At 42.9% G+C, this 13,758-nt stretch overlaps 1 protein-coding gene and 1 long non-coding RNA gene across 3 annotated transcripts in view; one reads left to right on the top strand and one right to left on the bottom strand.

Annotated features, from left to right (window-relative positions):
* Nucleotides 1-13,758, bottom strand: part of prkcb (protein kinase C beta) — a 301,159-nt gene that overhangs the window by 52,846 nt on the left and 234,555 nt on the right. For both annotated transcript variants that reach the window (XM_023957696.1, XM_023957697.1), the window contains exon 16: nt 3,006-3,146. In XM_023957696.1, coding sequence (XP_023813464.1) covers nt 3,006-3,146 — 141 coding nt within the window. The remainder of the gene's footprint in view (nt 1-3,005; nt 3,147-13,758) is intronic.
* Nucleotides 1-13,758, top strand: part of LOC110014724 — a 50,424-nt gene that overhangs the window by 3,141 nt on the left and 33,525 nt on the right. The gene's annotated exons all lie outside the window — the stretch shown is intronic.

The raw sequence follows: 13,758 nt of genomic DNA, 5'->3' as shown, positions 1-13,758 counted from the left end.
GCGGAGTGGGTGGGGTGGGGTGGGGGTAGAAGGAGAGGAGAACAAAAGAAGGGAATGGAAGGGTGAACCAAGGTGTGAGATGACATAACTTGAAAGTTGTTTCAAATATCAGAACAAGTGCAAGTACTTGGCTGCGCTTGACTTATTGCTCCATCTGCCAAGATCAAAATCAGCAGGAGACAATAATTAAAAAAAAAAAAGCACAGCTCATGTACGCCTCTCTTTTTCAAATATTTGAAGCCTATTCAATCCAAATTTCAAGCACAAACGGTCTCAAACATCCTGGGGCCGTGCACTACACAGCTACAGAGACCCTTCAGATGAAAAAGGGAATTTCTTCCAGTAAAAACTGTGTTTGATTGAAGTCGGGTTAAACTTTTTGAATGATCAACCAAACGCAGGCTCAGAAGAAAGAGATAAATATTAATAAAACTGTAGTAGATTTGCCGAGATTTGACCCAAAAAAAAATGCTTGTGTGCCTAAAGAATTGGGGAAGGGAAATGTTCACATTGGTGTATCAATATTATAGCTGGAACTAAAACATTTTTCTGGTGGTTTACAATTTTGGTCAAGGATATTTTTTGCTTTTAGGTAAACAGTGATAAAATTGACCGTATAAGAGAACTTGACATAGCAACTGTTAAGATCACACATAGAAAATGGCTTACTTCTGGCTACAACAAAATTAAGTCATTTTAGTGCGCATTCTTTTTGGAATATGGATTCTGCCATGTTGGAGCCAGGCTAAAGGATGACATGGGATTTGATTTTCACTACTGACCCCCCCCACTGAGAGTAATCCTGTCCCGTCCCACCCCCCGACCAAAGTTTAAAAAATAATCCAGTTCTGTCCCACTCCTGGTAATCTGACTCCCATTCCCGTTCAAAACGATCCCGCTTCTGTCCCACTCCCTTGCATTTTTGTCTGATACATTTATTTGATTACATCTGACGTTCCTACCAGCTCTCTGAACATAATAGAGTGATCCTTAAGATGTGAACACACTGAACGAAAGATATGTGCAGTAGGATGGAAGTTAGCAAGCTAACAATGAAATTTTTCTGAAAATGTCCCTTACAGGGGCTTTTGAGCTGAGCTAAGCTCTTTTTTTCCTCCATCACAGCACAAACCTTTAATTAACACACAAGGATTCATTATTCTGTGACAACATCACCCAGAGGAATACTACAAACTTATTAAATCTGTGTTATTCAGAAAACTGACGGAAACTGAGCAAGACTGTTTAAGACCCTGGTGGAATATGGTAAATAAGAAATCCACCAGGGTAATAATGCATCTGGAGTTAATTACTGTTGTCACCTCCATATAGAGAGTATGATTTGGCCAAAAAAGAAGAAGAAATAATGCCAAAAAAATATTTGGATAACAAATCAATTGTGAGAGTAAAGAATGATGATCAAACAAGCTAGTTGGTTTTGGGGCTGAACTAAAAGTTGTTTCCTGCAGGATTTTGTAGTGCAGATCCCCAATCAGGTTTGAGACCTCATCCCGGAGCATGCAAATGAACAGACAGACTCAATAAAAACCGTTTGAAAAGAGAGAGAACAAATAAAATGTGCAGATGAGCAGACAGATGGTTTGATGCTTAGCAGATGGATGGGGGACTTTTTTTTTGGGGGGGGGGGGGGGGTAATGGGGAAACAGACTGATAACTCAATGAATGCAAATAAATTAAGGCATCCACAGTGATGACGTTAAATGAAATGTTAGGGAGCTGCCATTAACACGTGTACCAGTATGCGAACTGGCCGCTAAGGCCTGATTGGTCAAAAGCCAAGAGAGTCTGACAGCATCCATTTTCACAGAGCTGCAGAGGATAATATAGGCTCATCATTCAAATACAAAAACACACTTTTTCTGAAGTTAAAACCTGGTCTTGTTTTTTTTTCAAAAATCCATTTTTACTCATCTGGAAAAAATAAAGAAGTCAGAAAAACAGAAGACGTTTAAAGGACATCATCAAAGAATCAAAGAACAATGCAGAGAAGAAGAGATCAGACAGCATGTCTCAGTAATCCCAACAGAAGACTGCAGAAGACACCTTTCGCACAAAGATGCACAAACGCACGCAGTGCCATCCATGCACAAAAAAAAAAAACTGCAGAGAAAGCTGCTTCCAAAAATATAGAGGATAAACCACTCTGTAGCTTGTGGCTCTTTGCGCTTGTGTACTTATTTTGCCTGTTTACGAGCACAAAGATGACATCACTCTGAATCTAATTTTAGTTATCCTTTGTAACCCTGGTGGCATAGGCCATCAACAACTTTTCTCCACCGTCTTCTGTCCTTAGGGATCCTAGCTCTTTCCAGGTGTGTCTGGTCTGCTTGACGTCAGCCTCCAGGTCCCTTCTCCACATGTTCTGTTCTGTGGTCCCCCCCCCCCCCCCCCCACGGGATTCTACTCCATCGCCTAATGTTGGATGGTCTCTTAGAGTGTGACCTAGCATTATCCATCTCCGTCTTCTGATCTCTTTGTCCACTGGCATGTTTCTAGTTCTGACCAAAAAAAACAAACAAACACACAAAGGCCACTTTTTGTCTAGACCCCCTTTCTCTCCGGAGGTGAAATCGAACAGTTCATTCAGAGTACAGCTGTGCAAAAGCTGTAAATATTATCATTTAAAACCTACTTTGTCTTCCTAATCTAAACCATATTCATCTTCTCTACCACCATTTTTGCGATCAGGACCAGCCCTGAGCTCATGTTTGCACATCTTTAAATGTCATCAACCTACCTGCATCCCATTCAGAAAGAGGAAGAAAGAGGGTGGTATTGTCAGAGTGAAAGGATGGGCAGAGTAATAGAGACAGGGAAAGAAGTTTTAGAAAGATAAAACAAAAAAAGGAGTAAAGTTACACTACAGGTGGGGCCTTCAGAAGGATTTGAACAAATAATGGGAACAAAGATCCTCCATTTTAATTATCTAGGAAAAGCTTTTCCCCATGCACTGCACTCAAATGTGATCTGCACTTCCCACTTACAGCTCTGGGTTTGAATGGTGGCTGCACCTCCTTGTTCTCAAGTTTCTCCCAGTCCATGTAGCGGAAGAAGCTGTGGTCTCGAATATCTCTTTCCCCTTCTGGACCACAGCCCAGGCGTTTCGCCGGATGCTTAGTCATCAGCTGTAAAGAAAAAAAGAGAAGAGGTTTAATAGAATGCCATTGGTGCTAACCTCTGCCTCATCTAAAGTTTCATTTCTTCTTCCTGTCACTGGTCTCTCCTGTTTTTCCTCCCCTCGAAACTCCCATGATGTCCAGTAAAGATTGTGTAGTACAACAAACAAAATGTCTGGAGGGGTTCGCCTAATTTCAGCGTCTGACTTCTGATGCAGGGAGTGAAGGAGGACACTAATAAAAGGTTTCCCCCGGAAACCCTTGAAGTCTGAACACAGGACTAGCAGAAAAAGTAAATTATCTGCAAAGATGAATGTGTTTAATGTGTTTATTATAGTTCCAATCATGCAGAACTTTCAACAACAAAAAAAACGTTAAAAAAATAAAAGTGTGGTGATGAGGTCATCACCGTGGAGTTGAGATGCGTTGATGTGGTTATCGTTGTTCCCCTAATCAAATCAAATGAAGATGTACAACTGCAGCTCAGTCCAGCGGAGTGGCAGCCAGGTTATTATATATATTACTGTGACGGGGGGAGCCAGGAGAGAAAACCCAAGAGTAGAAGAAACGACTCGGATCCAGTTTCCAAAATGAGAAGTCTTTAATGCCAAAATCAAACCGTAAACTGGAGCATAGAATAGGAGACGCTGTGACACAGAATCAAGTACAGCCATAGCTTAAGTAGACCCAAACATAATTAACATAAAATCAGAACACCTGTGACTCTTGCAGAAGACCTCAGGAAGGAGGAGGGACACCAGGCAAGATCACAGCAGAAAGTCAGGCCTTTTCATGACAATTACACACACACACACACACATATACTGATATATATAGATATAGATATCTACACATTGACTCCCTGATTCACACCACCAGGATCTACAGTACTGACATTGGGATGTCATTCGGGTTTGAGAAATGTAGCCGGATGGTGACAAAGGGAACCAAGGTGGTTCACACTAGAGGGGTCTCACTCACAGAATGAACAATAGCAGACAATGAGGAGAGCTACAAGTACCTTGGAATTCCACAAGCAAATGGCAACCAGGAGCAGGCAACAAGGAAAGCTGCAACAACTAAATACCTCCAACGGGTAAGGCAAGTGAGAAGCCAACTCAATGGCAAGAACAAGACCCGGGCAATAAACAGCTATGCACTGCCAGTTATCAGATACCCTGCAGGAACAATAAGATGGCCAAAGGAAGAGATACAGACCACGGATGTTAAGACACGAAAGCTCATGGAGGGTTCCATCCAAAATCCAGCACCCTGAGACTGTATGCTAGCCGCAAGGAAGGAAGCCGAGGACCAGTGAGCGTGGAAGCCACTATCCAGGATGAAACATCCAAGATGCATGATGAAAAAAATCAAGCTCAATGCCCCAACTTACAGTGTGCTCAGTGAATGTTTCAGGCAATGGAGAGCAGAAGATGCAGTGCTGGGAGGACAGATCCTCGTGGCAGGACAAATCCTCATGGGAGGACAAACCCCTTTATGGGATGTACCACCGAACCATAACTGGAAGTGGCTGATATTCAAAAAGTTCTGCCAATGGATAGAAAGGGCTGACCTAAAGAATATACTGTGTGTGTATATATATATATATATATATATATATATATATATATATATATATATATATACACACTTTATATATAAAGTGATTCTGAAAGGTACACGGAACTCTATGAAATCTTTTTTACAAGATCCAAACAAGTTCAGTTGTTATTGTCTATATGCTAACATAGCTAACATGTAGCAGAGTCGAACTGTTTACATGTTATTAACGAGGTTGGGAGTTAGAGTAGTGGCGTTGATTTTTTTTTTTTAACTCTATCAGTCTGATTTTTTAAATGTTTCAAACAAGTTTTGGAGTTACAGGTGATGTGAATATACTCAACGGTTGACATTTCTAACATGGGTGATGTGTAGCCTGTCACAAACAAGTTCTAGACTTTCTGTGAATACACTTGTTAGAGTCTGATTGACAGACTTATCCATGACTCCGTTGTTTCTCTTAAATCCCGACTCCAATCATATTTTGATCTATTCTAAGATCGCTCCCAGTGGTCTTATGCAGTTATCAGGCAAAATCCCAAAACCTATGTCGTTTTTTTAGTTTGCGAGAGCGGGCAGTAGTTCACCAGAAATCTACCTCTGAGTTGTGGGCATGACTGGTGGCACAGAGTAAGCCAGCGGTCATTTCCCATCATCCCTTTGTTTACACTCTCTCCTGCTAGTTTAAAGCCCCTCACGACACCAAGCTTACATTAGCAGTGCAAGAAAAATGGTGAGCAACATCTGAGCTATCCAGCCATAAAGTTTTGAGCCAAATGGGAGGTCAAAACTGAAAAACAAAGACATTAAGAATCTATGAAAGTGGATGTATCGGAACCGGGAGGCTTTGGCCCACCCATTTCAGTTTCTACATCACAACTGTGAGCTTGTTCAAAGGATGTTAACTTAATGCTAATGTTTGAATGAGGCTGGTGTGAACGTAGCATTATAGCTTGGTGTGCCTTAACATGACATAGACCAGGGGTCGGCAACTTTTACCACTCAAAGAGCCAATTGGATCAGTTTCCCATAGAAATAAAAGCACAGGGAGCCGCAACACTAACACAAACACTAACACAAAATCGATAGTTCATTTAGTGAGTTAGTTAGTATTGATTCAAAATGCCGACAGATTACCGTAAATTCCGGACTATAAAGCGCACCCGATTGCAAGCCGCACCCACCCGTTTTCACGTGTTTAACTACTTTTATACATACACAAGCCGCGTCAGAGTACAAGCCGCGCATGTGTTAGCCGACGTTGTCATCCTGACAGATCACGTCCTGAATCCCAGAGTGAGTGTGATTCATTAGCACACTGTGGGTGGAGTCAGCTTTGCCTTTTTTTACTTATTGACAATCTAGGTATCATACATAAAATTACAAACAGTAACCATATAATCAACGTTACATCCCTCAGTTATGATGAGGAAATTTACATCCGCGATTCCCCATTTCCCATGAGTCTTAGGGGCTAAAGGCGGGGCCAACGCCCGGCTCGCCATACTGTTGTACGTGTTTAAGAATGAGCAAGTATCAGCAGTGCATGGAGGGGTGAACGGGAAAAGCTCTCCTTCCGCTTGTGTCGCGGCAGCGTTATGGGAGTAACAGGGCTGGTTAAAAAAACACAATGGTAAAATAAAGCAGCGGCGACTGAAAAGCGCGCGCCTCAGCGCGATTCGCGCACCTCAGTGCGGCGCGTGCGTCAGAAGTTTCCTTCCACAACAAACACTGTTGCTGCGCGGACGCCTCCGCGCTCGCCCCGCGCGCTCCTTGTCTCCCCTTCCTATCAACTCCGACACCTCTGGCCAGGGCGGCTTCAAGGAGGAGCACTCCGTCCCCATTGCGCCGGTGGAAGGAGCAAATCGTTTCTGTGCAGAGCAATCGGACTTAATAGTGTACGTTTTGTGTATGAGGGGCGGATGCGTTGTTAAGTGTGGGAGCCATCAGACTGCCATCAGCCCCGTAGCTCTATAAGAGCAGCAGGAGAAGATTGCTCCAGCTCACACGGAGGCTGTGAGCTTTTCAAAGCAAAATTCCGCTCAGTCCTTAGAAACCGTAAAAACGATCACGTCGATTTGTGTTTCCAGTCGTGTCCCGACAAAATAAAGGCTGATGTTATTCCCACATAGTTACGTGCAGCCAGCCGAGTCACTATGACTCAGAGGTAAATTCACTCCGGAGCATGCGCTGTTCTCTCCGTCACGCAGCTGACCGGCTTTTCCAAACCCGTTGGTGATGGTGGATTTTTTCACGCTGCTTTTAACGATTGCTTTTAACTTGAAAGCTTCATCATATTGTAGCGGCGATCACGTGCACGTTGGGTCTAATGGCACCAAAGGATTCTGGGATGCGGCCGGGCATGCGTGTTTCGTTTTGTTGAACCATGGCTGAAGTGTCTAAGACCTGAAGTGAGGTCCATGCTGTTTGGCTGCTTAGAGGTGTGTTGAAAAAATAAATACCTTGTGCTTGGTGTTAGATGGAGAATTCAAACCATTCACTGAGTTCGAAAGTATGTACATGGCGGCTGCCAATTAAATCCATAAATTAGCCGCGTCACTGAATAAGCCGCATGGCTGTAAGCGCAGGAAAAAAACAGCGGCTTATAGTCTGGAAATTACGGTATTTATTTTAATTATTTATGAGCGTGTGAGTTTTCTTTTGATCTTTTGTCCATTTTTCACAACCTTGAATAGACTTTTCCATCTGTCAAACACAGAGTTAAGATGAGTGAGATGATGGAAACAAATTCACTTTGATGTAAACTTCTTTCTATTTTTTTCTTTAAATCCAGTTAACCTAATAAAGTTTATTAATATTATAGATGACGGGTCCGAAATCATAAGCGGTGAGTCTCAGCCCCTTCCCCGCCTCTCTACCTGTTCAAATCCTATACAGCTCCAAGTTGTTTTCTCCCAAGTGCAACACCTCCCCCTCCCCCTCCCCCTCCCTACAGCATGTTTTACACAGCGCAACATACAGTCATCATCGCAGCAAGTTGACAGGATAGTAGAAGGGCGCCCTTACGCAAGTGTGAAAAAAAAGGCTTTCTTTTTGGCGCTCATGTGCCCCATATGAGATTGCCACTGACTGTCTTTTTAGAAGAGCTTTCTATCCCATAACATGGCGTAAATGGCGTATACTTATATAGCGCTTTTCTACCCACAAGGACGAAGCGCACAAAGTCACAGACCCATTTACCCAGTCACACACACATTCTTACACTGGTAGCTGCTCTGCTGCCAAATTCGGGCGCCTGCCTACCACCAGAGGCAAGGCGGGAGTTGAACCTGCAATCTTACGATCATGGGTTGACCACCCTACAGCTGCACCACGGCCGCCGCCTAAATAACAGACTCTGTACCGTGTTCACAGCTGCAGACACACCCCCTAGACCAGGGGTCGGGAACCTTTTTGGCCAAGAGAGCCATAAACGCCACATATTTTGAAATGTAATTTCGAAAGAGGCATACAATAATGTAGTGTCCCTTTCCCACACTGAGGCACGGAGACTTAACCTCTTTTAAGGTTTTTATTCTGGTTACTGCAGACCGCAACAAACGCCGTACAATTAATTCAGCAACTCCTGAATCTCTCCCGCCGAGACAAGAGCGATTCTCCCAACTTTATATTCCCCTGCTCCATCCCTCCCATTTCCCATAGCTGAACACCATTGGTCCAAACTCCCTAACAACAGGCTGAGCGACAGAACTGAGGGGCCAATCAGATCTCTGCTTGATGCGATCAATGAACTCCAGAACTTTTAACGCGGCCCAACAGCCAAGTTAAACTCAGTCCGAAACAATATGTTTAAAACTAAATATACAAGTGAATGTGTGCATTTGATATAATTTCAACATTTTTAAAGTACAATAAGTCTGTGGATTCTTCTTAATAACATCGTTATGCTGTTGCTGATAAATGATGAGTATTTCTCGTGGTAGTTCTGCTGATGGTCTAGTCTGGTTGATACGTGGTGAGTTTCTGTTTCATGCAGGCGTTGATACTTTAAACGTGATCGTAGGTCTGAAAGTTCTGTAGATGTGAGAAAGACTGCTCACATGCAGATACGGAGCCAAACACACACTCACACGCTGCAGTGAGTGACGAGCAGCGGGTTTTACGTATTTTTTTAAATCCCTGCGCGATTCACCTGCTGCCCGTCCCCACAACACCTCAGCCCAACCCTCTGCTTTCTCCCTCACACATCCTGTCCCCGCATCTGCGCGCTCTTTCTCAGAGACTGGAGCGCGCAGTTTTAGGCACGACAATTCACAAGTTTCCAGGTGGTACAAACTCTGTGAAATAATAGATAATAGTAAACTGATAGTGCTGGCGCAGATTTTTCTCTCTAAGCACCGCTACTACTGTGCGCCTCTGGCATCGCATCACGCCCGAGAAGGACTGGTCAAATGAAAGAAAAAAAAGTATAATTAAAGATTTGTCTGCGAGCCACATGTGACCATCAAAAGAGCCATATATGGCTCGCGAGCCATAGGTTCCCGACCCCTGCCCTAGACAATGACAATGAGAATGAACCAAAAACAGTAAATGTTTTGGGTTCATTTTTGCCTATTGGACAACATATACCGCGATGCTAACATGCCTTTGATAGGTCTAAACTACCAGTTGGACTCTACTATAGAGTTAATAGTGAGATGTCTTGACTGGTAACAGTTATACAAATTAAACGGCAGGAGGAAAGCTAAAGTGGTTTTAGTTAGATCAACACCCAACAGTGTAAAATGCAAAGTCCTAAATCTAACCTCTGCATTATTACACTTTCATTTTTTTCAGTGTCCTTCTTTTAGTGATCAAACCATATACCTTGTCCACATATCTGTGGTAATTATTCCCAAGTTGTCTGTTTTTGGAAAATGTCTTTCTTAATTTTAATCTATTGATCTAAATTTAGTAAATACTTTTTGTCAGAGGCCTCTTCCCGGGGATCAAATCTAAGCTGTTAATTGAACGTTTAAAATGTCTGTCCATGTGAAACCTTGGGGCGGGGTGACATTGGAGACCGTCAGTGTGTGTAGGTGGGGTGTGCCTTCCTCAGGAGCAGCAGTCAAATTACATTATGGCTAGGACAATTTTTTTTCCAAGGTCAGTCGACCCCGCACCACAAACACTTGTGCCCACACGAATGCTCCATTCATCTCCTTCTTTTACCCACACCCCCTTGAATCAAATGTCAGTGGTTAATTCAAAAGAGTTTAAAACAAAAACATCCAAATGGTCATAATAACTGCATATGATTATCCTTTCCTCATACACAGCATTTTATTGTCTCCTCTTGCTTTTATCACCTTTTTTTGTTGCACAATATCACGATATGCAGGCAGTAACCGTCTCAAAAACACTAGAAAATTCAGAAAGGACAGAACTCAGATGAGCTCTTGATTACTGGCAGTATTTTCTAGTGCTCATCATTGCACAATTTCATCCACCATCTGAGCCTATTGTGGACCCACAAACCTATGTATTTTTAGTCACAATATGTTTTTTGTTTTTAGATCCCAGGATATTAATTCTGACCTTTTGCAATCATGCAAATCAGGTGGTGCAGCTGCATTTGCTTTTCCCCCCGGCATATTTCAAAGCATTTCCACCACAATGATATGGAGGTGAATCAATTATTTTGGTAAACATTTCTGTCTGTTAGATTTATAACGAACTTTTGACAAATGTGAACTACCATCAAAGTTGTTATAGATTTCTGAGAAAACATTTTGTTTTAACCCTTGTGCTATCTTAGATGACCCCACCTTTACTTTGACGTGTTATTCCTACAATGACAAAGGTGGATAAAGGTGGAAAGTTTTCATGTAATCCATGGACACGAATGAAGATCACAAATCATTGAAGAAAAAAGGTTCAGAGCAATGTCTAGTGGGTCTAGATGACCCAACTCCTAATGGTAAAGTGCCTAGGATAGCACAAGGGTTACGAAAGTTTGAAAAAAGAGAGAATGGTAAATGTGTGATGAAATGTAGAAGCACATGAAAACAAATCAAACACAAAAAAAAAACATCTTTTTGTGTTGCACCTTTTACAACATGCATTGGCAACAATAAAAAGAAAATCTAACCAAATTGGTAACTATCAGAGCCAGAGAACAAAAATGTCAACCTTAATGGTGGAACGTTTAAAACAAAACAGCCAGAAAATCTTATGGTTAACTTTAGTTTTGAGTCTATAAAGCTAGGATCACCAAACATTCATTTTTAATGTTTCCAAATGCTATAATTTTTGTCTTGGTATTTCTTTTGGATAACAAGGAGGAAATCATAGTTCTACACTGTGGTATACTGATTTGGAGGGAATACAATCATTTGGTGGCGGAAGACAGAAAAGTTTAGTATTATCTGAAAACATTTAATATAAATTTGTTCTTTAACTCCAAAGTGCAGCACATGTACAGACTACATAAAAAAGGTCAATCAAATCAGATAGCAAGTACCCGCTGGTTCCAAGAGGCCAAAATTCCATAGACTTAAATAGACGGCTATCAGTAATTACATATGTCAGAATAACCATTTTGTTCTGCTACCTTTTTTCTAAATGTGTTTTTGTTAAACCTTTTTTCCCCATATTATTTCTTTTTATAAGTTATTCAAGTATTAAACTGACCAATCAGATGCTTCAATAAAAATTGTGGTGGCCCCCTGCTTGCCCCACATCAAATATTCGAAACTCTTCCAAGTGGTACCTTTCTACAAGCTCACTCCTGATTGGTGTAAGTGGTTACATTGAAACAATGACTCAGACCAACTTGGACCAATCACTGATTACTGACAATATCTAGCTCCAACATGATGGTGTTAGTACAAAATGACTTCATTTTGTTGGAGCCAGAAATAAGCCAATTTTTTATGAGTGACGTCACATGCAGTCCAGTTTTCTTATACAGTCAATGCTTTCCCCAATCTTAATTATTTTTCTTTTACCGAGAGCTTATTTTTTGGGAGATTCCACCATCAAATGATCCATCCTCTGCATGTGCTTCAAATGCTGAGTGAAGACCCCTGGTGGAGACCTGACGAGCTGTGCAATCAGGTTGTATCAGGTTGTGGTGCCCGCAGTTTACCGTAAAAAGGTTGTGTCCTTGGCCAATGACCACCCCTGGTCACTTGGGTGTTAACAAGACCTATAACAGAATCCTGAGGCATTTCTTTTGGCCTGGCCTCAAGGCAGAGGTTGTAAGGTTTTGTGAAACATGTCATGAATGTAAAGTGGCAGGAAAACCAAATCAGGTGATATGACCTGCTCCACTGGGGGGGTCATTGCCAAAAACAAAGACGGGGAACCAATTCCTGTTAACCGTAATGTGTGCAGCTACTAGGTTTCCTGAGGCTATCCCTTTGAGAAAGATTACAGCCCCAGTAATCACCAAAACTTTTTTTTTCTTTTTTTTTCTTTTTCAACTTGTCCTGTCCAACAGCTGGGCAGACAGATGAGAGCTGATGGCCTATTGTGTTGGACATATTTTACTTTAACAAGAGGGGTTATTAATCTTCAGACAAACCAAATGTATGTCTGAATAAACCGCTTTTGTAATTGAGGCCAAACTTTATTAATTTCAATCATGTTTGAAAATCTTTGGTGTTGGACCGGACGGAAAAGGAAAGGAGGGAAGAAGAGAGAGGGATGTTAGAGAGGGGGGTGGGGGGAGGGTGATAGTGGGAGGGGGGGGGATAAGACCATGAAGCAGCATAGAGCAGACAGGTTTACTGGTTGTTTATCATTACGGTAAGGTTCAAATGTAGTACAAAAAGGGCGGGGCCTGTCCACACACACACTGAAACGTTATCAACACACCTGCTAGCTGCAAAAATGTCCACATGTCAACATGTACACAAAACAGATAGTGTTCACGAACGCATTCCTATGCCTTTAAACCAACTAGTGTGAAATATTTTATTCATTTAATCATGCAAACTATTAGTGCAAAGGTGAGCTAACACCTGTGCTCAGGTGAGTGTTTATGTTCTTCTAAAATGAATGGTGGAATGTGAAAAGAAGGAGGAGGAGCGCCCAGCCACCCCCACACCCAGACCCCCGCCGCAGCAGCAGCGGCAGCCGGAACCCCCCAACGCCACACGGCAGCAGGCAGGGGACAACCGCCCCCCGGGCGACCAAATCCGCCACCCAGGCCAAGACCAGCAGGGCTGCCGCGAAGCCCCCAGAGCCAGAGAGCAGGGAAGCACGGGGGAAAGAGAGCGGCGCCCCAGCCCAACCAGGAGAGCAGCCCCCCCGCCGTGCCGGAAGAGCCCAACGCAGGGCCCCAACCGAGAAGGGCACCCACAGCCCCAGACGAGCACCCCATCACCACCCAGGAGTTCCGGGCATCCCCCCGCCCCAACCCCAGGTACGAGCCAGGACCCCCCCAAGGGAGACCCACTCCGCACTCCAGGCCACCAAAACTTTTGTGAAATCTTTTACAGTGTTTGGTCTCCCAACAGAAATCCAAACTGATCAGGGAACAAACTTTAAGTCAAGAACCTTTGTCCGAGCATTAGAGTGTCTTGGGATCAAACATGTGACGTCCAGCCCATATCACCCTGAGAGTCAGGGAGCTTTGGAGCGCTTTCATCAAACTCTTAAAGCTATGTCACGGAAGCACTGTTATGACTCTGACAAGACATGGGATGAAAGTATTCCCTTTGTTTTGTTTGCTGCTCGTGAGGCTGTACAAGATTCTCTTGGATTCAGTCCGTCAGAGTTGGTGTTTGGACATAACGTCAGGGGTCCATTTGAAAATGTTAAAAGAAACTCTTGTTTCTAAGAGCAAGAACTTAAAAATGTTGCCAAACTAAGGGCCAGACTCTAGCAGGCTAAAACTAAGTTGTTCTCTGGCAAGGAACAACTTAGTTTTATCTCAGGGGAAGATGAAGCGACATTACGATTGGCAGACCGTTGTAAGGTCATTCATGTGCGGTGATAAGGTATTGGTTATTTTGCCCAAACCTGGATCAGACTTGTCTACCAAGTTTTCCGGACCCTTTGTTGTGGAGAAAAAGTTAATTGCAACGGATTACCTCATACGAACCCCTGAAAG

This window comes from Oryzias latipes, chromosome 8 (genome assembly GCF_002234675.1).
Source record: "Oryzias latipes chromosome 8, ASM223467v1".
Taxonomy (NCBI): Eukaryota; Metazoa; Chordata; class Actinopteri; order Beloniformes; family Adrianichthyidae; genus Oryzias; species Oryzias latipes.
This window is presented reverse-complemented; position numbering and strand designations above follow the sequence as displayed.